Source organism: Sinohyriopsis cumingii, chromosome 18 (genome assembly GCF_028554795.1).
Source record: "Sinohyriopsis cumingii isolate HCF-2022 chromosome 18, ASM2855479v2, whole genome shotgun sequence".
In the NCBI taxonomy this organism is placed as follows: domain Eukaryota; kingdom Metazoa; phylum Mollusca; class Bivalvia; order Unionida; family Unionidae; genus Sinohyriopsis; species Sinohyriopsis cumingii.
Window position 1 is genome coordinate 94,127,726 of NC_142978.1, and position 26,030 is coordinate 94,153,755.

The 26,030-nt window shown below is 35.4% G+C and overlaps 1 protein-coding gene across 1 annotated transcript; it reads left to right on the plus strand.

Annotated features, from left to right (window-relative positions):
- The first annotated feature begins 371 nt into the window (after positions 1–371).
- On the plus strand, positions 372–17,157 carry LOC149777524 (metalloprotease mig-17-like). The gene is made up of 9 exons (XM_089940734.1): positions 372–419; positions 1,420–1,497; positions 6,102–6,256; positions 6,504–6,547; positions 10,272–10,380; positions 11,722–11,892; positions 12,327–12,462; positions 13,522–13,632; positions 17,066–17,157. Exons 2-9 carry the CDS (start codon positions 1,441–1,443, stop codon positions 17,135–17,137), a joined length of 855 nt encoding a protein of 284 aa, XP_089796860.1. The 5' UTR covers positions 372–419; positions 1,420–1,440; the 3' UTR covers positions 17,138–17,157.
- Positions 17,158–26,030: the final 8,873 nt, after the last annotated feature.

Sequence of the window (26,030 nt, forward strand, 5' to 3'; positions counted from 1 at the left end):
AACCTCGGCTCATTTCAGGCTTTGGAAACTTCAAGTGTCTTTTCATGTTAATTCGCATACTATTGGAAGATATGATCAAGTTTGAATCCATGTAGATAATTAAAATCGAATATTTCTGCGGATTTAAATCACTAAGCAAATGTCACGACATTAAAAAACAAAACACAGCCAAAGTGCATCCAATTTGGTCAAGTAAGATCCTTATTTTAGTTCTTTCATATCGGGACAGTTTAAGTATCTTGTGTTAACACACAGAAACATACACGTGGGCTCACTCATTCAAATACAGATACAGAAAAAATATATATTTCATCCCTACTTGCAGGCATTCATCGCTGGTACAAATCTCGGATGAAGATGAAAAAGAGGTTCAAGTGAAACAAAATATAAGAGAATATTTTTCACACATTATTAATGGTGTAAGTAATAAATACTTAACTGTTGAACACTTATATTCCTTTAATTTGCTTTAATTTGCATACTGCAATTGTGAATCAAACAGATGATATATGAATGGAATGATACATGATGCAGTAGGACCAACAAAACTCTCGTCATGGCATAATTAAGGATTATTATTAACCTACTTGGAAGCATCTCCCTGATTATATTCTGAAGAAAAAGAAAGCATTTTTGTGAGTTTGTTGATACGTGGCTGGTACAAATCACTGATGAAGATGAAAAGAGGTTCAAGTGAAACAAAATATAAGAGAATATTTCTCACACATTATTGATTATGTAAGTAATGAATACTTAGCTATAGAACACATTAATTTTCTTTTATTTGCATGCTACTTTTTTTAATCAAATTGATGGTTTATGACTGGGGCTATACAAATTCCAATAGGACCTACAACTCTCTTCTTATAGAGGAATTCATTATTAACATCAAGTTACATGGATGCATCTCACCTACTTAATTCTTCAAGAATAAGCATTTCTATAAGTTTATTGATGCAATTAGAAAGAAAACTTCCATGAATTCTCCCCTCCAAATCTCTGTTAAAGGCTCTTCTATCACCTTGTCTCCTATGTAACCCGGTATCTTTTGTAAATAAAAAGCACCTCCGCAACCCAGTCTCATGTCTGAATTTCTCTTCAGTAACCAGGAATTGTCTGCAAATAGGTACCCTCTGTAACCGCCCTTCTCTGTAAATCTGTAAGACGAAAATGAATATACCCAAAGGGCAATTATAAAACTAAGAGTAGTTTTGATATACAAAAGCAGCGAAAGTAATGATAATAACTGTGTCCGGTTTAGAAAGGTAGCATCATCATTTATATTTGATAACCCTTTGTTTGGAAAGGTTGATAAGTAAGTTTGCTTTATTATTCTTTCTGATCGTAAAGGAACGCACATAAATATAATAAGCATGCATTATAATCTTCGTATATGAATATATCTTCATTTTTTCATAGGTAAGCCTCCTCTACAAAGGAATGGAAGATGATAGTATATCAATCACTGTCACCCTTCTTGAATTTTTCGTGTACAAGGTAAGTAATTATATGCATTCATTCGTTTTTATCAGCATGCCTTTGGGTGCATGTGAATGAGTGAGAAAACGGGATTCCTGTATGCTTTTGTGTGATTATGGTAGAGTGTGAAAACGGACTCCTGTATGCCATTCAATACTTGCGATATAATGTGAAAACGGGATTGCTGTATGCCGTTGAGTATTTGCGATAGAGTGCGAGAACGGGATTCCTGTATGCTTTTGAGAACTTGAGGTAGGGTATGAAAACAGGATTCCTGTATGATTTTGAGTACTTGTGACAGAAAGCAAATTCGGGATTACTGTAACGTGCTATTTTTATTGTATCTGGGGAGTGGACTTTGATGCTAATGATGGCGTGTTTAGCTAGGAAAAGGGTCTGTACAACTTGTTATATTGATATAAACAATCCTTTAGATCAGGGGTCTCCAAACTACGGCCCCCGGGCCGGATGCGGCCCGCGAGGCCCTCACATCCGGCCCGTGGAGACCTTTTTGTGTACGGAAAAAAATTACGGAAATGTACGTGTATCCTGCCAAGATCAGCCGCCGCTTACGTGGACGTTATGTTTTTACCGAATTAAAATAGAGGCGCGCAGTAGTGCGTTATGTTTTCCAACCGATCACTACATTGCAAAACCTTATTCGCTGCTTAGTTTTTCTACTTCCGTTCACAGTCAATGAGATGATATAAAGCCATCTAGTGGCGGAGTTTTTAAATGGTTTGCTGCTTGTTCAAGACTTGATTATTTTGATCACAGTTTGCCAGTTGCGGTTGACTGCTGCGATGAGGAGGTGTTGGTGTCAGTTAGCATCTGATTGCGAATATTCTGAAGAGGAAACATTAAAAGCAACAATCTCTCTACCATAAGTGGATATATTTGCACACTATATTCAGGTAAGTTTAACTTAAGAAATCATAAGAATTTTTAAAAATTGTTTCGGGTCATTTGCAGCTATAATTGCGACGAAATTAGTTCGCATAATCAGGTTATTTGAGCGATATTGTGTGCAAGATACTTTCAGTTTCACTATTTATTCATGTTGAATTCACTTTATTTTAGTGCCCAGCGATGGCCGAGAAGAGGAAAAGAAAAATAGACGATGAGTGTCGGCAATTTCAAGAAGAATGGAGTTTGAAATACTTCTTCATCAAATCCGGCGAGAAAGCATTGTGTGTGATTTGCAACGAAACCGTGGCTGTGATGAAAGAATACAACCTGCGCCGTCATCATCAAAGCAAACATCAGGAGAAATATGCACAGTTGGAGGGTAAAGTCCGTGCCGAAAAATTTTCTAAATTACAAAATCAACTCACATCTTAGAGGACATTGTTCAGTAAATCCTCAAATGAAAATGAATCCTTAACTAAGGCCAGTTATAAAGTTGCCTACGTCCTGGCTAAAAGAGGCAAACCGTTTACAGATGGTGAAGTAGTAAAGGAATGTTTGTTGGAGGTGGCTGAGGAACTTTGCCCAGAAAAGTCAAAACAATTTGAAAGTGTAGCTTTGGGTGCAAATACCATTGCCCGCCGTGTTGCAGACATGGGTGAAAACATTGTGACTCAAATAGCGAAAAATACAAGAAAGTTTCGCCATTTTTCAATTGCAATGGATGAATCGCTGGACAGCTGTTCCACCTCTCAACTGCTTGTGTTCATTAGAGGTGTAGATGAAGACATGAACATAACACAAGAGCTGGCTTCCCTACATAGCATGTATGGCACTGTTACCGGAGAGGATATATTCAATGAGTTGAAAAAAAACATTTGCTGATTATAACTTGGACTGGACTAACCTCAGTTGCCTGACTGTTGATGGAGGAAAGAACATGAGTGGCATAAAGAAAGGCTTGGTTGGACAAGTGAAGCAGATGTGTAATGAGAAAAACATTCTACAACCAATGTTCCTGCACTGTATTATTCACCAGCAAGCTTTGTGTGCTAAATATGTGGACATTAGCAGTGTACTGAATCCTGTGGTGAAGATGGTGAATTTAATAAGGTCACATGGGCTCAACCACAGACAGTTCAGAGACATGTTGAAAGATACAGACACAGAATCGCAAGATTTACCATATTACACAGCAGTAAGATGGCTAAGTTGTGAGAAAGTTCTGAGCAGAGTATTTAAGTTAAGAAAGGAAATAGGTGACTTCCTGGAAAGTAAAGGCAAGCCACAGCCATTACTGTCTGATGAAGAGTGGGTATGGAAATTGGCCTTTGCTGCAGACATAACTAGTCATTTAATTTTCTGAACCTAAAACTACAAGGAGAGGAAAATCTAGTTTCCGATCTATACACCCACCTAAAGGCCTTCAGATCCAAACTTGTCTTGTTTTTGGAACAAGTACAGGCCAACAACTTGACGCACTTTCAGCAGTGCAAGGTCTTCATGGCTGAAGCAACAGCTGAGTTCCCCACGTCATCTGCATGCGAGATCATCAAAGACCTCCAGCTGCAGTTTCAGCAGCGGTTTTCTGACTTGGATTCAAAGGCAGAAGAAGTGAGACTGTTTCAAAACCCATTTGAAGCAGATGTGGCCAGTTGCCCAAATGAACTGCAGCTGGAGGTCATTGAGTTGCAAGCAAATGACCTCCTTAGGGACAAGTTCAAAGAAGGACTGGTGGGTTTTTACCAGTTTTTGCCCAAGGAAGACTTTCCTAATGTCAAAACTTTTGCGTCAAGGTACCTTTCAATCTTTGGAACAACATACCTGTGTGAACAAACATTTTCAAGAATGAAATACGTGAAGAACAATTTGAGAACAAACTTGTCCGATGATAATCTCAGGTCACTGTTGATGTTAGGGACATCAAATCTAAAGCCAGAAATGTCTGCTATTTTGGCATCCAAGAAACAATTTCACCATTCCCACTAATACAGGTGTTCATGTGTAGTGTAACAATGTGTTATTAAATAATAACTGAATAAAATAATATTAAATAAATAATTAAAAACAACATCCATGTTTTGATTCTTTTTTATTTGGACCTCGAGTGTGTAGTCGGCCCCCGAACTGCTGTTTGATAGTTAATGCGGCCCTCGGGCTGAAAAGTTTGGAGACCCCTGCTTTAGATAATCCAGCTGTAGGTCTGTAGGATACATGAATAAAAAAGTTGCCAACTAGTTTTGCTTTAATTAAAGAATATTGAACAAAACATTTGCATATCATTAACATTAATCAGTATTGCTTTTATCTTTAAGTATCAAAGGGATGGTGATAAAACTTATCCGCAGCAACCTATATTTTAATATCCATATGAAGTTCTGAATACAACGTTAACAGCATAAAACGTGGCCATCCTAGATAATAAACATTTTCCCTTATTCAGAATATAATAATTTCTAACTGGCGAAGATAAATTTTCCGTCAGGAATACCTCTGATTTCTGATAGCACGAACTAGGCAACATTTTTAAGATCAAAACAGCTTCATATCTGTTGGATTTAGAAGTGAAAATTTCATATCTGTTGGATTTTGAGATAAAGACTTCATATGAGTTGGATTTTGAGATAAAGACTTCATATGTGTTCGATTTAGAGGTGAAAATTTCATATGTGTTGGATTTTGAGGTAAAGACTTCATATGTGTTCGATTTAGAGGTGAAAATTTCATATGTTTCGGATTTTGAGGTAAAGACTTCTTATGTGTTGGATTTACGAGTGAAAATTTCATATGTCTTGGATTTTGAGATAAAGACTTCATATATGTTGGATTCAGAGGCGAAAACTTCAAAGTGCGTTATATTTTTTTAGTTTTTAGACAAATATAACATAAAAGCCTTTAGTACATTGCTTGACATTGAAACGCATTAGATTAACCCAGTTTGGTATTTATTTCAATTTGATACTGTATTGGATAGGACAAGGCATTGCCTTTGAGCATAGCACGTCAGTTTATTACCGTACAACAGGATTGCATTTTCTAAGATCACTCTAGAGCCGAAAACACTAATATCTTTAATATAATTACTGTTCACGGGCGAGATTTATATGTTGTGTTAATTTGCCCTGATGGCGGGACTGAACACGTTCGCGGGCCGGGGATTGTGCACCCCTGCCGTATAGGATAGGACAAGGCATAGCTTTTAACCATAGCACAGCAATTTATAACATTTTTTTTGTCGCACTAAAACATCCCATCTACATATATTAAATGTAAATACAGAGGGAGACAGAGACAAAGTGTACAATTCTGAATTTGTTTTCCTTGTCAAGCAACACGATGATAGGTTTTAATATATCTATATATATAAAAAGTTTATGCGATCAGTTGTCAGTCCCTCTGTCTTGTATTTCCCCAATTTATACCTCTGTTCATTCTTGTTTTATTTATGCGTGTGGGTCTACCCTTTAATAATGATGCTGGGAGAATGCGTACCGTTCTATAGCTCCCCCTGCTCATGGAAAACACATTACAACAGATGTATGATCTTTTTCCTTCATCTGTGTCGCTACTGTCGTGTTTATTTAGATTCCAAGTTAGGAACTGCACTGAAATAATTACTGCATCGTTTTGCAATTGTTTCCATTTCGCTTATAAAGGGAAATTGACTTCCTGTAGTTAATAGTTCGCATTTCATTTGTTTCATATCTTGCTCACAGCGGGAACATGACTTTCCACACAACGTGTCTGTAGTATTGAGAGATGCGGGAAAAACATATATTGAAATCACCGAATATCTCGATGATCTACGTCTATGGGATGTGGAATACTCGGAATTTTTTGCACCATACGATCACGCAATGCTCTTTACGGGGTAAGTATATTTAAACTGGATATATCATTACACTGAATATGACCCAATTATCCGTGAATACATTTCAAACACGTGATTAGATGACTTTTTCTGGTCAATATTTTATCATGCTTCTCTGACAAGTTGCTTTGGTACCCGATGTGAATGTCATAGTCTTGGCCGTGAAGGAAGATTAAATATTGTTGCCAGTTTGTAAAAACTGCATGTTGTATAAGTACATAACGAATATTTTTATTTTCACTTTTAGACATGACTTGTTTAAGGATGAGCTTTATAATAACTCTGAAATAGGTAAGTGCACTCTATCTGTCTATCTGTCTGTCTGTCTTGGTTTGTCTATCTGTCTGTCTGATAAGAAATTACGTGCCAAAAACATTTGCCGTACATATTTGTAAGAATTATAATGCGTACCAGAGGCATTTTTGTTTATTTGGAGTCAGTATCCATTCAAATCAAAGGCACCTTTAAGTCTTTATCGTATTAATTAGTCGCAAATCTGGACAAGGATTATGATGCCTTCAGTTTTCTTGATCTTAAAGAAGAATAGGACTTTGTCCTATTATACAAACCTCTATTGACTTTATCGGTCATGCTTTGAAATATATGTTCGTTTACAACTGTCCTTCTCAGCAAAAGACTAGTAAGAAATAAGAGTTATTAGTATATTTGAGGGTTTTCATCTGAAAATGTTTGTAGAAGTTTGCACAGTAATACCTTAATTGATTCAGTGTGTGTGTGATTTTGATTTTCAGCATAGCTTTAGCAAGTTTTCAGTCATTTTTCAGTCATATCGCTACAATATCTGCAGTGTGACAGTTTATAGTGATGTCTAGCATTGGGACATCATGCCACATTCATGTAGCATGATGTCCCACCCAGTCACATTATCCTGAAACCAGGCCGACAAGTCCTAACACTAACCTCTTAATGCTGAGCGCCTAGTGAGGCAGCTGTTAGTGCCATTTTAATAAGTCTTTAATATGACTCGGCCGGGCTCTGAACCCGCGACTTCCTGCAACAGAGACGGACGCTCTAACCACTCTGCCACTTTAATTAAGAAATTCAATTTCGCCTATGCTACTTAACACTTTAAAGAAACACACGCATAAAATGATCATCAATTTTAGAGGCCGTATCATGCAGATAAGAAACGCATTTCGTAATAAGTAGTAATTGTTCGTATGTGTCACTGATAGTAGTAATTGTCCATACCTGTAACAGTACTAATTGTCCCTAGCTGAGACGATAATAATTGTCCATGTCTGTGACAGTAGCATTTGTCCGTACCTGTAGCAGTAGTAATTGTCCGTATCTGTCAAACTAGTAATTGTTCGCACCTAAGACAGTAATTGTGTCCGTACCTGTTACAGTGGAAGTTGTCCATCTCTTTGACAGCATTATTTGTATGTATCTGTTTAGCAAATTTCGGTTGTACGAGAATGTCACAGTTGTTTGACAGTGACTGGAAGTTTTGATCATTATTACAAAGTTTAGGATTGTATTTATATATATATTTTGTTTAAACACCAAGCACCATTTCAATATATCTTAACATATGTTTGGCGTAAAGATTAATAATTATATTATTGTTGAAAATCATTAGGTTCTCGGAATGGACTGTACAAATCTTACATACGTATCGTATTGGACTGTACAGATATGACATCGGTATCGTAGTGGACCGCACGGGTAGGACATCCGTAACGCAGTAGTGTTACCAAATGTGACACACCTACCGGATTAGACAGCACAAATCTAACATCAGTCTCGCAGTAGACTACATAGATCTGACATCGTATGGAGTACACTGTACAGATGTAACATATGTATCGGAGTGGACTGCACGATTCTGTCATCCTGTCAGAAAGTTGCACTAATCATGATAGCCGGAATTTCAATTCATTATTTATTGCTTTCTTTACTAGTGTTGCACTATGTTTTTTTATAATTATTTAGTTTGTATTTTAACACGGTTGTTCTGTGCAACCTATCTAAAAATTTCAAAAAGAACTTTATGGTAGCCGTCGATTTATAGACCACTATAGAGCTAGTGCGAGATAGATAATAACTACGTCCATTATGGCGTATTTCCAAGCCTAAACGATCGAAGAAAATATTTGAATTTAATTCACAATATTTTCAAAACCACTGAATGGATTTTAATCTATTTTTGTTATTTATTTTCATTCACTTACTGGCCTATTTATTCCAGTAAGGTTCGTGACAAAAACGTTTTGTTTTATGTCAAATTACCGTGATGATACTTATATACCAGTGGCTAGTTGAGATCGAATCGGGCGAACTTCCTGGCGCAGCCTTCGTCGTTTTGTCAGCCTATAAATTTTCTTCAAACCCATTTACGTTGTTCAGATCATGTCTCATTAACAATCCCAGGTGGTTTGTATGGGTAAATATACTTTCAGTTCAAGTCATGTTTTAAGTGGTTTTCCACAAAACTCTTATTACGGACACAGTTTGCCAGTGGTTAGGGTATATATCCAGTGCACTCCAATACTAATAGTTTTGCTGGCTGTTTCTTACACCACTAAACATAAACTTCAAGTCGATCTTAATAAGTCAACAGTTTGGTGTCAACAAAACAGAATGCTTGTTAATATTATGTATATATTACACACGGAACAAGTCAACGTCTATTAACCAACATGGAATTGCCTCCAGCTCTTAAGGACGTGTACGTGGCTAGTGTTACATACGGAAAACTTCTTGGTATTTACATTGATTAATACCCCAGCTGGAAGTTACATCTTATATATATATATATATATATATATATATATATATATATATATATATATATATATATATATATATATATATATATATATATATATATATATATATATATATATATATATATATATATATATATATATATATGCATCCCTAGCTGCTTCTTGTATATATAAATATGTATAGATATATGCAATGGTCATGAAAAGAATAAGTCTCTTTAAAAGTACTGTGCCATGGTAGCTCATTTGCTACAGCACTGGATTCGTAAGGTCTCACTGGACAGTTTATCTGGTGAATTTTCATCCGACGATGACCAATTACAGAAAAATGAGAATAATTTTACACTGAAGATACAAATAAAAACAAACTAATGATTTTTGTAGAAAGCATACATGTGAGATTTTGACTGCAGTAATCAGGTTAATTCCTGATGCAACTGGTGGTTTTTATACTGAACCAACACTGCCACCAACCCCTAAATGTTACATTCATTTTTGACAAGAAATAGCTATTTTGAATATTTTTCTGTGACAAGGCAGCTAAAAGAATCAGTATGTGCCTTATGCATGAATAAAGTTCACTAGTACTATAACAAATTAGCATACTTTTCATCATCCCTCAACCATCTAGATTTTTAGATATTTACCTCTGTAGCAGACACACATAAATACGTAAGCCAAGTCGACAGCTCATTTGCAGCCCAAGTTACGCATTTGATCTCCAATGCAAATCTAACTGTGACAGGCAGTCACCAACAAGCCAACCTATTTCCAAGCCTAACTCAAAGTAAATCTGAACCACATTATAGATTTAGCTTATGTGTGAATTTATAAATGCTAGGCTTGTGATAATTAGGTTCATGCCTTCTACCTTAAAAATTAGGGGGGTGTCAAAATACGAAACTATCCAGTGAGACCTAATACAGAGGGGTCGTTGGTACAATCTTCCATTTACCCGTCATGAAGTAGCCAATTGGTTTGTGACTTCGTGGCTTCTAAACTCCATTTGTTGATTTGTGCTTTTATAAATCGCGTCGGGCAGAATCATTGAATCTAACTCTATAGTCACACAGGCTCTTGCCAGCTAATATATTTATTGGCATTGGGTTTAGTCGCTTTAGTTATATTCACTCTTGTTTATATAAGTCAATCATGCATTAGTGTATTATCTGAGTCAGTATAAGTTGCCCATACACCTCAAAGCAATATCATCCGATACCAATTTATTTGTTTAATCTAGACTTTTTCCTTTCTCCGTTTAGGCCGTTCCTTCATAGGAAAGGTGTGTGACCTTGGAAAAAGAACATCGATTATTCAGATAGGCGATTATTTTCAGACTGTAAGCACAGCAGCACACGAACTTGGGCACAAGTAAGTTAACTCCTTGCTCCCTAGTTGTTGTTGTTTAGGGGTTAACGTCATTTTTTAGAAAACGATAGGCTATACATGGCGGCAAGTATGAAGAAAGTAGAACACGAGAAAACCCCGGTTAGAACCACCAACTCATGGGAAGCTACTTGCAAGTTTTCTCACTTACCAGCATAGGCATATCCAAAACTCCAAGGCGAGAGCTTTAGACCACTTGGCCACTCGGGGCCCCGCCCTAGTTGACCCTTAGAGTTCATATTCTTTACATTTCTTGTACCCAGTGGTGGATCCCTATTCGCTCACGTGCAACTATTAGTGGCTGCATATACATGGTAGGTGATTTCTTGTGGGTTTACTTGCCTCCTATATCTCGGGAACGAGATCACGGTTGTGGACACTACTTACTATACAATTAGCATAAGATACCGAATCAACTGTCCTTCCAGACTTGAAGGAAATCATCAACATACTCTTAGGGTAGCTATATTCATCTTGTCATCTTTGTTTTCATTGCTTGAGAAAATTTAACGTTAATTGACAGAATAGCTGTGAAATGTTGACGGAAAATTGGTTGAGATATATTGTAGTTAAATAGTTTTAAAAACTGTATCTGCTTTATAGTACACGCAACAAAATGATCAACCAAGACTTTGGACTGACACTTTGATAGACACTGAACCGGCCGGTAGGAACTAAGTGAAGATTCCCACCTAGCAGACTGTTTAGACTGGATTCCAGTTTTGTTTTCTGAAAGAGGACTTGAAGTGATATATGGTAGCAGTCTAGTTTAATGGAACAAGTACTGTTTAAAAAGAAAATTGAAAGCATTCTTAAAATACAAATATTTTCAATAATGGAATGGAGAATCCGACACGTCTTACTAAATATATGAGGTACAGGATAACAAACCATGATGATGCCATAGAATCTAACTAATATTACCGGCTAATGATCTTAAAACATTAACTTCCAGGTGTTATAATTAGAAATTACCTTATGAACTTTGTGAAATACATAACAATTCTTTGGAAGAAAAGCAATAATCAATTTGTGATACTAGTATCAGTGGAATGCTTATCATTTTGATTATTTTAATAAAAATATTGTAGCAGATGTCAAATTCTGCAATTGATTTGATTGTAAATTGTTATTTAGGTACGACCTCACATAGTTTCATGAATAAAATCCAATGTATTTTTTACGACGCTAATGGAAAATAAATTTAGTTTCGTAAGTTGCCTGAGACTCATCGCCCTAGACTAAGAGACCAATATAACATCTGACTATGAAATATACGCTGTGTCCCATGTATATTTATGCGCCTTTTCTGCTTGCTATTTGTAGTCTTGGTGCAGACCACGATGGTGAGATGAGCGGTATTGCGTGTCCAGCTGAGGATCTGTATATTATGTCTCCAAGAATGCCACTATTTGAGAAATACAAGCCATTTTCAAGAAACCCCTGGTTTTTCTCTAATTGCTCTGTGGAAGCGTTCAAGAAGACACTACGGCACAAGTATGTTCAATGTATAATTGAGACATATACACATTTAAACTTGCATTTATTTCAGTTTTTTTTTTTTTAAATACGAATTACTAACATGACCAGTAGTCGCTTATAAGGAGCACAATAGTATGCAGCCGATTTTAGAATAAGACTTGTGCTTGAACCTCAGTTCTTAGCATGTTATGTCGAAATACTGAACAAAAATTCAATGGCGTCATCGAAGGTATGTATTGCCAGTGACGTCCGTCTGTTATCATTTTATCTAACATATCCATCTACTTCGGTCGTTATCTTTGTGCGCATGCGTATGTGTGTAGGTAGGCATCTTGATATTTAGATATATAGGTAGTTAGGCAGATATAAACGTAGATAAGTAAGAAAATGAGTGAGAGGACATATTTATATCCATCTGTCACTGTAAGCAGGTACTGTTCGTATTTCAGAACGTGTTTGTCCAATATCGGTGGTATCTATGACGATGAGGAATGGACGAAGAATGTGATGAGACTGCCGGGAGAGGTGTATACCCCTAGTCATCAATGTCAGCTATTTAAGGGACCCAAATCTGATTTCTGTGGGGTATGTACATTGTGCTTGTAAGCTTGAACGTATGTGTGTGTGTGTGTGTGTGTGTGTGTGTGTGTGCCTGTGTCTGTTCGTGGGCCGGTTCACAACTTCACGAAAGGGTATACTGTTGTATAAGCCACGGCGACTTTTCAACTACCTTTATTGTAGGTTTTATTTGTTTACATTCCTTGTTCTCTCAAGAGTCCCTGTTTGATGTATTCTATTATTATATTGCTATTTTATCAAACTTGAACGTTATCGTATAGGTTAGAAATTTTAATTCGAATTCTATTGAGCTTCGAACACAGGTCTGAGGGTAAACTGCACCAATCGCCTTCCCTGTAAGCTCCGACCGGTATAGCTTCTCGACCATACATACATCATTATACAATGTCGATGGTATAGGCATCAGTTCGTAGGAGACACACCCACACATCGGCTTAGTAATGAATTCTCATTTGTACGTTTATGCCACAGACCATATGCCAATTCAGATGTTAGCAGCTGTTAGTTGTTCATTAAAATATCATATTTCTTTTAATTTTATATTTTTATTTTAAGCTTATAAGCTACCCAGTTGTTTTTGCTGCTGTTTGTGTCTGAAGGACATAAACTGGTGAATGTTTGCATCCCATTAGCAAAGAAGTTTAACAAATTAGAAAGTCTGATCCAAAGAAAACAGTCGGATCTGGACAAGCCATCTCGAGTAGTTTTATTCGATACATCAGATATAAAATACATTTGTCTAATGTATGCAGGTTTAATTACATGTTTTGATCAAATTAGATTTTCAATTATTGCACTAGATTTTATTCAAGATCCATGGAAATTAAAATATAAGTTACCAAATTAGCATGGGATGCTTTAGTTTGCACATGCCACATATGTATATCTGAAACGATTTCACATATCCGAAACACACACACACCCAGTTATGATGCCTTTGGAGAAAGAAAACGTGACATGAAAAGGACTCGGCCTAAACCTTTTATCCGTCGTGAATCAAACCAGGTTCGTTAGAGTCTAAGTCATCAACACAGCCTTGTATTAATATCTAGGCGTCCTTTTTAGGTTGTGTCTGAAGATATTTGTCTCTTCATGGAGTGTAAGAATCCCAGAACTGGTAAATGTTTGCGACAACGTTTCATAGCGGCTAGAGGAACCAGATGTGGACATAATAAGGTAATCTCTCTCTTCTCTCTCTCTTTGTGCAAATATATGGCAGTCTTTCGATGATGAAGCAAGTTCACTATTCAAATTTTATTTTCTAACGTTAAGGATACATTACGAGCAGTACAGTTTGTTATTAGTTTTAATAAGTTGTTATTACATTTAATAGGAAAACCAATCAGAACGTTGTGCAGTATTATGCTACTACTACTACTACTACTGCTACTACTACTACTACTAACTTGGACTTAGTACAACTTTTTATCTTTAGAAGCTTTAAGCGCTTTGCGATATTAGACAAGAGATTACAAATTTATGACAAAAATATTTGTAAAACAAAAACCATGAATTTAAAAAGACATGCTGACAATAATTAAGGAAGTCACGATAATCAAAACTTGAATTCTGTTCTTATAGTCGAAGTAGTTGAGTTGAGTCATTTTGTCACTGTTGCATAAGAAATTAGTTCCACGTATCTGGGCCCTGGTACACAAAATAACTTTGTCCGTATGGCTTCGTTTTAACTGTAGAAACAATGAGAAAACAAGTGTTACAAGAGGAGCGGAAGAGTATAGAGGGATTGCATGAGTCAGATAAATGTATTGGACTGGAGCCAGACAACTATATGACGCATAGTGAACACATTTTGTGTTTGATTCTGAATCGAACGGGTAGCTAGTGGATGCTACATAGCGGTGTGCGGTGGTATGACCAGTTATCCATAATCTAAGGATACTCCAAGAAGCTGTATTTTGAGCTTTTGATGTTTCTGTAGACGATGATGAGACGAACCAGATAAAAGTAGTAGTAGCAAATAGCTGTTTCATCTGTTTTGGTTTTATCAGCTTCACACCCTCTATCACCTATCACGTGTGCAAATACTGTGCAACCCTGGAACTATTAGCAATAATAATCCGCGAAGATAAAGTTGCCCAAGGAAGCTGCTAGAGAGGTAAAGTGCGTAGGACACATTGTTTTTGTTTTTATTTTCCTCGGCTCTTAGTTTCTGTAAATACACAACCGCGTGGCTCTGTATCTGTGCTCGGAGTTGGCGATGCTCTTTTATTTCTGTCAGAAATGTATCAAATTCGGCCCCTCTAATAATTTTATCACCGAATTTAGTTTATTATTCGTGTTGAGACTGCTTTGTGACACTGCAAGATGTTCTGAATAGATACGTACTAGTGAATTTGGCCGTATCCAGATTAATTTGCTAGCACGGGTATTTTACAAGTTGCGCTATTCTCTATGTGATTTTATCTCCCAGCTGTTGCTTCGCTTCAATTATTTGTTCAAATTGATAAGACTGGGGGTCCATCGTAGTTCATCTGTTAATAATACAATTGTGTTGTACAATGACTCGACAGACAGACGGACCATGTCTGGAATCATAGCGTCCTTCAGCTACGCAACGATATAATGCTGTTGTTAAGAACTCCAACTGTGGTGCTGGCTAGATAATAAGTTCTGTCCGCGCGCTTAAGTTTTCCCTCAATTTTCAAGATGATTTCAAATTGATGAAACAACCTAGACGTGTCAAGCGCAGACAAGTCCATGTCAAATGTTAGATCTTATATATCTTTGAACTTAGCTATGGTGAAAATTTAGTTTCCACGTATACATTGTTACTGTTGTCTAATACTGAATCTCCATTCTGAAAGATATTTTGTCTATAGTCACAAAGAAATTTCGTTTTGAGGACTCTGACAAAGACAAGGTCCCATTTATAACTTCGTATCACAACTGGTGAAGGCTTATAACGACAGCAATTACAGCAAATATCAACTGTGTTTACAGACAATTAGATAAATGTTGCAGATATACAAGTTCAATGGCATTTGATAGTCATGAATGCAAAGTTGTGTGCCTTAAAAATCCTGAATTTTGTGTCAGAATATGCTATACTGATTACTGTATATCACATCTTATGGTGTTCAGCCCTGTCTTCAATGATCCATAGGACTAAAAGCCGAAAACAACTTTATGGATCACGCGGATTTGTTCGCGAATATTATCGCTTGCATAAACATAGATCAGCAGTAACGCATGTGACTACACAAATACCTGTGATTTGCACAAACACCCGAAACCGAATTAATGAGATAATAACGAGCATTGAATTGATTACAGTTTCTCATCTTGGTAGAGTAGACAACTTAGGAAAAGTTATTGACGTACTTCTCAGCCAGAAAATGCTTTTCCTTATATATGCGTGCCGACCGTATATCAGCTAAAGTAGATCGCACGGCAGTATGGAATGCTAATACCAAACCGTATGCAAAAAGCTGACGTACTTGAATTACTGAGATCAATAGTTACTCTAGGTAAGCGTACTCCATCAACGAAGGCTAATTTACCACCACCGATTTCTAATTATAAAAGCAACGGTACAGCAACTGAAACAATTTGCAAGTGAGCGAAATATACGGATACCAGGAGGTGCAAGAAAAGATGATATTTGCGATATTAGGTGCGTTTGTGACATAGTCAGAATTATTCAACAACGCAGATCAATTTAGCCTTTGAAGCCAGCAGTGACAGTTGCGAATGCAGGTCCAAAATCATAGGCGTCATTGTTCAGAATTATATACTGTTTGCGTTTTCAACTGTGGAACAAATAGATTTGATATCAGTTCAGCTCGCGGCACCTGTGTCTTCCTTGTCATGGTAATCGGCTAACACGTTGTACATCGTCGAAGTGAAACAACGACGATACATTCCATATCGGTCTTGTATTTAATATATTGACCGTCATACGTGTACGTAGGAAACACCTCATGACTTCACAGATGAAATGCAGCTCTGTAGGCATTGGACGGTAGACTAGACTTCAGTTAGGTTTCTATATCTGAGTGTCATCAGCGTACATTTTGTGAGAAACCCGATGTCAGTCTATGACGATTGAGAGCGGTTGAGCTTTGCGAAACACTAACTTTATCCATAATACGTCTGCATTCTAAAATACCAAACAAACAATGTAAATGGGGAATAAATAAATCGTGGTCTATTGTGTCAAATGACGCAGACAAGTCAAGGAGGGTGAGGATGGTACTCTTGTCGCTATACAAAGCTTAGGGAAAGCCATTAACTGGTTTCAGAAGAGTAGTTTCAGTACTGTGGCAAGAGTGATATGCAGAGTGTACATTGCTAAAAAGAGTATTTGCATTTAGACGAGATACAAGGTGGGATAGAACAAATTATTCTAAGATCTTGTTGCATAAATGCCACCTTAGAAACAAGAAGTATTTCTTTAAATCGTTATGGGCAATTATCGGTATGTTCAACATAGGCTTGATAAGAAAACTGTTCAGTATGTTGTGCAGTGATTCGCACAGCAATGTTAGAAATTATTTAGGTTCGTATACTGTCTCGCAAATCAATAAGCCGACAGCTATAGGTGTATAGTTCTTCATTTTTTCTTTTCTTTCTGCGTATGTTTTTGCAGTGGTGCATTGACGGACAGTGTGTTTCAAAGGGTGGCGTTTTTGAGATCGAAACGAACGATCTCGATCTTTAAGGAAATTTGTTCCAAAGAGGCAAGTTTTTCATACCAGAAATTTTAGTTTCAAGAATAGCAAATTTATGAAGATATTTTGCATCAATTATTTCTGCATTTTAGACATTTACCAAATACATAATATGGATTCAAAGCGAAATTCATATAATATATTTTAACAGCAGCTCGTTTTTGTAAGGACATTCTTGACTTAATATTTATATTTACCATCAAGGAACAGCAAGTATCTCCATTTCATTTACTCATAAGCGTATAATACAAAACGATTATTATTTTAAAGATAAATTCCATAGATGTATGGTGGGTGTTCAATAAACGTAAATATACTATTCTAAGCAACATAAAAGTTAAAATAACCAGCTTGAATATACAATGTTTTACGGTGTTTTCCCGTTTTCCACTCTCTGTGGTATGTTCAGATAAGCTCAGTCAATGGAATGAATAATACGTTAGTCATAGATATCGAGATCGAATCGAGTCTCTGTTAAGCTCGGTTCTGCTTACATATATTAAAGCATTTATAATATAACTTTTACAAAAATATAAGTCATCACGTTTATTGCGAGATTACAATTTTGATATCTGAACAAAGATGTTTACATAAGATTGTAACAATTGAATTTTATATGTGTTTGTCTGGAAATGGAATATATTTGCATCCTTGTCAAACGTATGTAGTTGGTTCCCACTTGATGTCAACGTGTCTATGAATATTCGGTTAACGTCATCTCTCTTGAGTTCGGACAGCCTATTTTTGTTACTGACCACTTGAATCTGAAAATGTAAAATGCTGATTATTATCCCTGTGAGAGTATAGAATTTAAAACATTGCATTCGAAGACGCGGATGTTTGTAAAATAAACAAGTAGTAGTAGAAATATAATAGACCTGGAACACATCATACATATTGAAACAATTTGATCATTTTCGCGTCTCCCTTGACCCACCGAAAAAAAGAAACTGCGAAAATTCTGATGATGAATATAAATTCCAGCTCACCATTTAATTGGTTAAGCGTATGTCATAGCATTTTATGTCAGTATATATAATCAGTCTTTTCAATAGTATGTACTATATGTTAGAACCAGTCGAGTTTTATCATTTGCACTTTAAGCAAATATATTATGTATATGTCATGACTTGATTTGTGTTGTCACGTTTAATAGAATGCAAGGCAGATTTAATTACTCTGTGCAATTTATATCCCCACAGGATGATGGAAAAATTCTTAATAGTGTCCAGTCATTTAATTTCTATCTGAATTCTAGTTATATTCGCCTGGTAGACAAAAGCTGAGTATGACTTCCAGATTAAGCAATATAATCCTCTTCACCATACAGTATTGTGGAAAATGCTCTAGTTTTCATTTGAAGAAAACTTGGTTCCTTGCAAATAAGAAGACAGAACTCTGAGCAATTTTATGCTTGACAGCCTTGAGTTATGTTTGATTATAAAAACATCACAGTATTAACTAAAACTAATTTATTTTATTTTCAGGAGTCAAGATAATATTTAGCCACAGCCATAGGAATACCTGTTTAGAACGAACACCTATGCAGAAGATAGACCTCTCCATAATGAACATATTTTAAATGCCGGGCTATAAAAAGAACTGCCACAACAAAATATGAATATGGATATAAAAATTCATATAAAAATAAATTGTTTTATTGACTGCATTCCTAGTCATATTGCATTTATAATGAAATTACTTTAAGTCCTGATGTGTCGTCCATGCCACTATAAGCACTGTAAATTAGTACCAAATTGGACGGAGTGCAGTATTGAGATGAACTACATGAAACCAGTTAGATTAACTGAATCATAAGGAATCGTGAACCGCAAAGCGCATGCTCCGTTGTACTTCCTTCGCACCTTATCGACAAAATCAAGGACAAAGCATCAATTATTGTGTCTAAGGTATAAAGAGCTATCTGCCAGAAGGAACAGACAGGTTAAACTATAAACCATTTTTAGTTCCAGCAGGTGATCCTAGTAGTTACAATGACGCATGGTATCATTATCATAGGACTCATCGAAGAAAGAATTATTTATGTAGACTTTGTTTCTTCTATATCAAAACACAAACGATTACGTTCCTGTGCAGATATGGGATTGTGACGTCACGTACACATTTTAAAGTTATGACATGAGCTTAATCTATCAATTAATTTTTCGTAAAATATCAATTTAAGTCACACTAAAAATCTATCCCGAGTTCTGCTTCCCATAATGTTCAAATATATCGTCTTTTATGACAGGCATTATACAATAAAGAGTCGACAATGAGGTTGCTAATAAGGTCGATTAGTACACTGGTGCATGTTTACTACCCACCTTTTTATCTATAATCATATAATAAATGTAAACTGGAAGGGACGATGGGATCAAAAGTGTAGCTGTAGCAGTCGTTTGGTTTGTTGGATGGTATTATTAACGACCGAATCTACGAGTTTAAAGAATGCAACTAGTATTCCATTTTAAAAATTGGTAAATTAACAAAGACTTCGCTTTCATAGTTCAGTTGGCCAGTACTAAAACAAGTGTCAAAATTCCTTGTCATAATGTTTTAATATTTCTAGCAAGATAAAACAAGAAAGTGTTTTGACGTACTACCATAAAGAATCTATGGAAATTCTAAATCAGTCGGCATCGCTCAATTTTGAAACAAACAATTTCGTTGTTTGACAACTGATATATTTCTTGCGTTCAAATTAAAACTGGATAAACACAAACGTTTAAAATACAATTTCACGTAGGTAAATTGGATGATTCAGTGTTTTACGACTTGGAAGACGTGTCGGAGGAGGACATAGTGGATATGTTTTACTAACAAACGTTGACTCTAATCGACACACAAGTTGACATTTGCGAAGTTTATCAAAACCAGTAAATAAAAGGTCATAAAGAACAAACGAGTGAACCATAAAACTTAGGATCTCGTTAAATGGAAATGGTATAATGAAGTTTCGAACGATCATTAGCATCCTGAACGTACTATTCAATTTAATGAAAGATGTAACCATTGTAGGCGGCAGAAGCGAAATACATAATTACCATAATGCAGGGTCTTGGGAACATTGAGTGTCTGCGAGAAAAAACAGCTTTTAAGATGTGAAAGAAGTGGAAAATAATGGAAAATAAAAAGGCGTTCAAACATGCATTGTGTTTTAAATACCTAAATGGAAAAAAGAAAATGCATCAGAAGCAAAAGAGGCAAATAACAAAATAGTACACCCTAGAAACGAAAACCGTCAACATCTGTGTACACTATGCCATAGCAAAAAACAGTCAACTAACAAAATATTACACTTGACGAACTCTACACGTGAACTATAATGTAAGCTATGCCATAGCAGGCTAACAACTAATTGGACATAAGAAAAATGTATAATGTTTAATACATGATGTTGAAGCAAGCCACGTCTTTAAAAATCAAAATAAACCATGTACTGGTTAAATTCCTATAAGCATGTCTTGAAAATCGTCAGAAGAATGGAAAGAAAAGCAGTTAAGTGTTTATGCAATTATAACGAACACTTTATTTTTTAAACATTTTAACCTCCCAAAAGGTTAAGAAAAGTGCTAAATGTTCTTTATTTTAATGGGATAACTATTTGCTTAAAATTTTTACGTAATAAGTAATAATCTAATATTTGATAAATAAACTTTAAGATTTGGCATGAATGTTCTCTGAGCAAACTCAGAGTGCAGTGTGCGATAATATTGTTTTTTTTCTGAATTCGATAACCTGTGCAATGATGATCATGGCATCATCCCACTGGCTTCTAATGCACAACGATGTTTAACATTCAAACTAAATATAAAGATGAAAGGAATGCCAACTGGAATCTAACATACTTTATCTGGTCATGAATTTCTAAAAAATCAACAGTATCAAGGCATTCACCACAATTTCAAAATCCAGTAAGGCATGATTGGAGATACCTCATTGGAAAAAGAAACACTTCTTTGATAATCGGCATAACACTGTACTCCGAAGGTTTTGTATAGTCTACACTTCTGTAGTGGCAAGACCGTATACATGTCTTTGCAACTATGAGAATTATTATGTTTAATGCTGAAGAACAATGGCAACTAAAGAAATGTATTAAAACTTGTTATGTAAATGTCAACTATGTATTGATACCCACTTTGGACACAAGAAAAGATGTACCAGTTAAAAACAGGAAATGTTCTACAGCCGTTTATTTACAGTGCCGACATGGTTGAAAAGATCGTAGAGATATTAAGGATTGAAAAGTGACTACTTGGATGAAAAATAATTATGATTAAACAAAATATTTTAAAGCAGAATTAGTGACTTAAAAATGGAATACTATGAACGGCTACAATAAATCAATTAACTTTTTAAACAATTGATTTCAATCTTACTATTAACACCATTGTAGAAACGAACTCGTTTTCAAAAGCACATAATATTTGACAGCAGGAACACGGGTCCTAGAACATTACAAACAAAAGAATAAAGACAAAGTGAATGAATAGCTTGATGGCAGTCATAACATCAGTCCCGTTAGTGTAATCTGATACGCGAATGTTCAGATGATACAAGACAAAATCGAATCTTAACAAATTCCAATTATAAACTTTTTTTGTGCTAGTGGTTGCAGAAAGTGCTTTCGAAATAATTTACGAATTGTTATGCTCTTTGGTGCCGTGTTTATTTCCACATTAATGCCAAAATAAGCTAACTAGCTTGTGCAGCTAGGAAAGATGGAACCTGCTCAGATCTTTGCAAAGTCAGTCCTTTCACTTGGCAACAATTTCAGTCAGCGTATTTTCCATTTCTTTCACTCAAACAATTCAAGCATTACTAAACACTTTAGAAAAAGTTTCATTTACGTATCGTTGTTGCTACGGGTGTATATATGCAATGGAATTGACCGTAGCTATAAAAAAACTATTCTTGTTTTCTTATATGGCAAACCCGTGTCGCATTAGATGAATTCCCTCTTGCTAAGGCTAAATACAAATATCGAACGAATCGCCAAAGGCTGACTACGTCATGCGTCTGAAATCCACAATAGGTCAACATGGACATTAGCCCTTTCTACCTGACGGCAGTATTGGATAATTGACTTACCTCAGAATGATGTTTGGCATTGCTCCTAAAATGCAACAAATTTAGAAACTATTGTTAATTCTAATTAAATAAATGAAAACTAAATACATCCAAAAATGTAATTTGAAAAAAGATTAAACAAATATTTTCTAAAATAAAAGTAAATGGTCTGCTTGTGATATGCAGTTCCTGTTGTCGGAATGAGAGAGGGAGAAAATGTCCGTTTGATACAATGTATCAATGAAAAACCTATTACGTCTATAGTGCATTTGCATCCACTATGAGTAACATTATCGTATCTTAAACTAGGAATGTTATGTGTCAAAACTGATTTCAAAATCCATTTATATCCGTAATTTTGGATATTATCGAAAACCACCGGGTCACGTTTTGGCAGTAATCAAAAAGCACCATACATATGTCTAATTTACCTACATATATGACATCAAAATCGACCATGATCAACCACAATGAGCGAATGTGGAGGAGTTGTTCTTACTCCTATTGCAAATGAAACGTCAATTTTAAATGATGCATTGCGTCATTTGCTGATGTGCATGTTTTGCAGTATGAGTTTTCGCTTTCATTAGCAAACTCGTTTTTTTAGTGCTGAATGAGAATGCCCCCATGTACCAAGCTTCCTAAGCAGTGATGTAGCTTGTATTACTGCGCAATGGTACTCAGATTACATTCATGCAATAACGACGCCAGTCATTTTGAATAAAAGGTTGAAATAACATTAACTTTCATTGTGCTATTTCAATAACAAAACAAACTGGTCTAATACTTGTTCACTGCATATAAGGACAAGAGCATTCCTTGAGTAGCGAAATCAACTAACGAGACACATTAAAGCATGCAACGATCAAGGAAGCAATACGTATTTTACGTTGTTATACGGCGATATCTTGAAAATAGTTGTGTTTCAAATTTGTTGGAGTGCATGTAGGAATGTTCACACAGTAAACTCAGTCGACACCTAATGTCTTTTTTGTTTAGTATTTAAAGAAACTATGTACCAACTCGTAAATGTGGCATAAACAACATTAGCCCATTGGTGAAGTGTGCATGTGTCCAGCTTCTGTAAACTGACCAAGGTTTATTCATTATTTTAAAAAGACACATATGCTTTTCTATCTTTTCTTAAACATAGATTAAAAAAAATTCTAGCAAAGACTATTTCAAATGATAACCTTAAACATCAATCAACGTTCACAAAACCGCAAGTGTCTTCCCATAATCTGAAAATCAAAACTTGGAGATATGGAAGCATTGGAATAAATATAAATAAAGATATTGCATGGTCTGTGCAAACCATGATAATGAAGATATAAATATCATTTTATTTAAGTATTGGTGAGTATACTGGCTTTGAGTGTAACCCTAATTCGAAAGTGTTTATGGTATACATTTTCCAAGCGTAAATCGACTGAATTGATGTCTTCTAGAGACAAGAAAATAGTATATTCACTAGCTAAATTTAATACCTAACAAAACCTGAAACTGTAAGTCGTTTATGTTCCAACTGAGTAAGCAAACACAATTAGTTTGTCTACATTAATTAATTATTTGGTCAGGTTTCGTTTAGATTTCAACTATTTTGAAGGTTTAAACATTTATTTTATTTAATGACATTAAGACCCGCTTATAACGGCTGTGTCACGGATTGCATTAATTTGTAAGTGTTTCATTCTTTTCAAGAATTTTCTGATATTCTCTTATATTCATTATAGATCGTTTGTATTAATCCTCAATAACTGAGTCGTTCGTGTTGGTTTCTCTTTATAATGTTACCTCACAGTAATCGACAGTTGAACGCAGTAACTGAATCATTACCGATCAATTTTTAATTCGTTTTACTGGTAGGTCAGTTAGACAACGATTCTTCGCCGTATGCGATGAACAAATAGATGTTCGTTCTTTCACATTTCGTTTGACATCACATGTGATGAATAACATTTGGAATCTGATCCTTCTAACGACGACTACCACGTTATATACTCAAATTTAAAAGATAACAGTTGTTGCATAACTCAATTAAAGATATGTATTGTCACATATGTGTTAGGATAATTAACCAGATAAAAAGAATTCTCACAGAAATTAAAGTAATGTTGGAATTTTAAAAAATCTCAAATCTAGCTGTTGCTCTTTTAGGAAAAGGCAATTCAATCTGATACGCTCAATCAGAAATATCACGATGTGGCTGTAATAAGATCCCAAACTGAAGATTGGACGCAAGAAACTAAGGTTGGTGACAATACCATCCGTTAAAGTGTACAGTTTAATGATTGAAAAGCTAAGGTGAACATAACGTTATAGAACTGTCTGTATTAACACCGCCCTCAAAATAAACAGATCGAAAACGTGATATTAAAAATTTAATAACCTTAAAGATGTCAACCCTCATGATCAAACCTAAATTTGGCAGCAATGACATATCTTTAATGGCAGCTTCTGTGTAGTGCAAACCATATGAACCGCGGAATTTTCAGGATCTACATGTGTTTCAATATGGGTTTTTAATTTTGCAATGAGTTATGAGTTTTCAAAAATCGTCCGTGAAAGGACTAAAATTCAGTCTCTACTCATTTTCAGTTACAACTATGATAAGGTCTCCAAAAAGGTTTTCACTAACAGCTTACTTTAATTATCAACCAATCCTGGCCAGCCACCAATCTTGGCCAGCCAAACCCATCTCTACTCCATGTTAGGTCCACCCAGATTTAGAATGAATCCCAATTTTATATATTATTAATACAGCGAGTCCTATAAACATTTATCAATATAAAGTATACATAAAAGGAAGCTGAGAATAACGTTGTCTTTATGTAATCGGTGATACAATCGTGAAAGATCTGCCAATCCTTGAATCAACACACATCAACCATCAAGCTGGTCGAGAACAATGCATTTTCGATGAATATAACAGACTTAATACAACAATTATCCCATATCAAAATATGGAACTAAATTGATGAGCTCTACATGAAAGCACAAAATCTCAAGGATGATGTTTTAAATGATTATGAATCAAGTAATAGAGCTGAGAATAATATCTCTGGAGCGTTTTGAGAAAAAACATTTTGGAGACTTGTTGCAAACCTACATGAGGAAAATACTGTCTCTAGGTATTATAAGATCAAGTCACTTTTAGTATGTGATCCACACCCTTCCTAGCAAAAGCAATTTAAATAATTACTTGCATCTGTTGGTAGCCACAATAAAAATCCAGTCGATAACGTAAGAGTTGCATATCATTAGGTGTGTAAACAAATATAACTTGACCACAAGCATTTTAAGAAAATAGTATTAACATACGTTCAAAATGAGCTTAATAACAGTCACTGAACAGTGCAAAATAAAGGAAAATTGACAGTGAGAGCATAAAGTCTGGAACTACACCATATGGACAATTCAGTGCAATAGTCATTCATATGTGGTCATAACAAAATCTTGTATATATTGTTTAAAACATATTTTACATTTCATCACTAAAATTTAGATTCTGAAAAATATGTTAAAACGTTTCTGTGTTTATTCTATTCAGTTCTTTCCCAAGGTATATATAGCTCAGTACAATATAATATATTTTTGCATATTGGAACATATTTTTTATATGAGTGTGTTTAATAAATATGTTATCTATAGTACAATTTTGTTTCTGAACCTCCTGTTCATCACTTATTAAATTATTGTGTCCATTTCAAAATGTAATCATTTTATGCACGGTTGATTTGAAGTACAATATACAGATAAACACGGCATACAGTCATTTAAAAAAGCCAAGACGCAATGCAAATAGAA

Coding starts and splice junctions, on each gene's coding strand:
- LOC149777524 (XM_089940734.1), top strand. CDS start 1,441: ATGGAAGATGATAGTATATCAATCACTGTCACCCTTCTTGAATTTTTC. Junction 1,498..6,101: donor TTGAATTTTTCGTGTACAAG/GTAAGTAATTAT, acceptor TCTTGCTCACAG/CGGGAACATGACTTTCCACA. Junction 12,463..13,521: donor CCAAATCTGATTTCTGTGGG/GTATGTACATTG, acceptor CGTCCTTTTTAG/GTTGTGTCTGAAGATATTTG.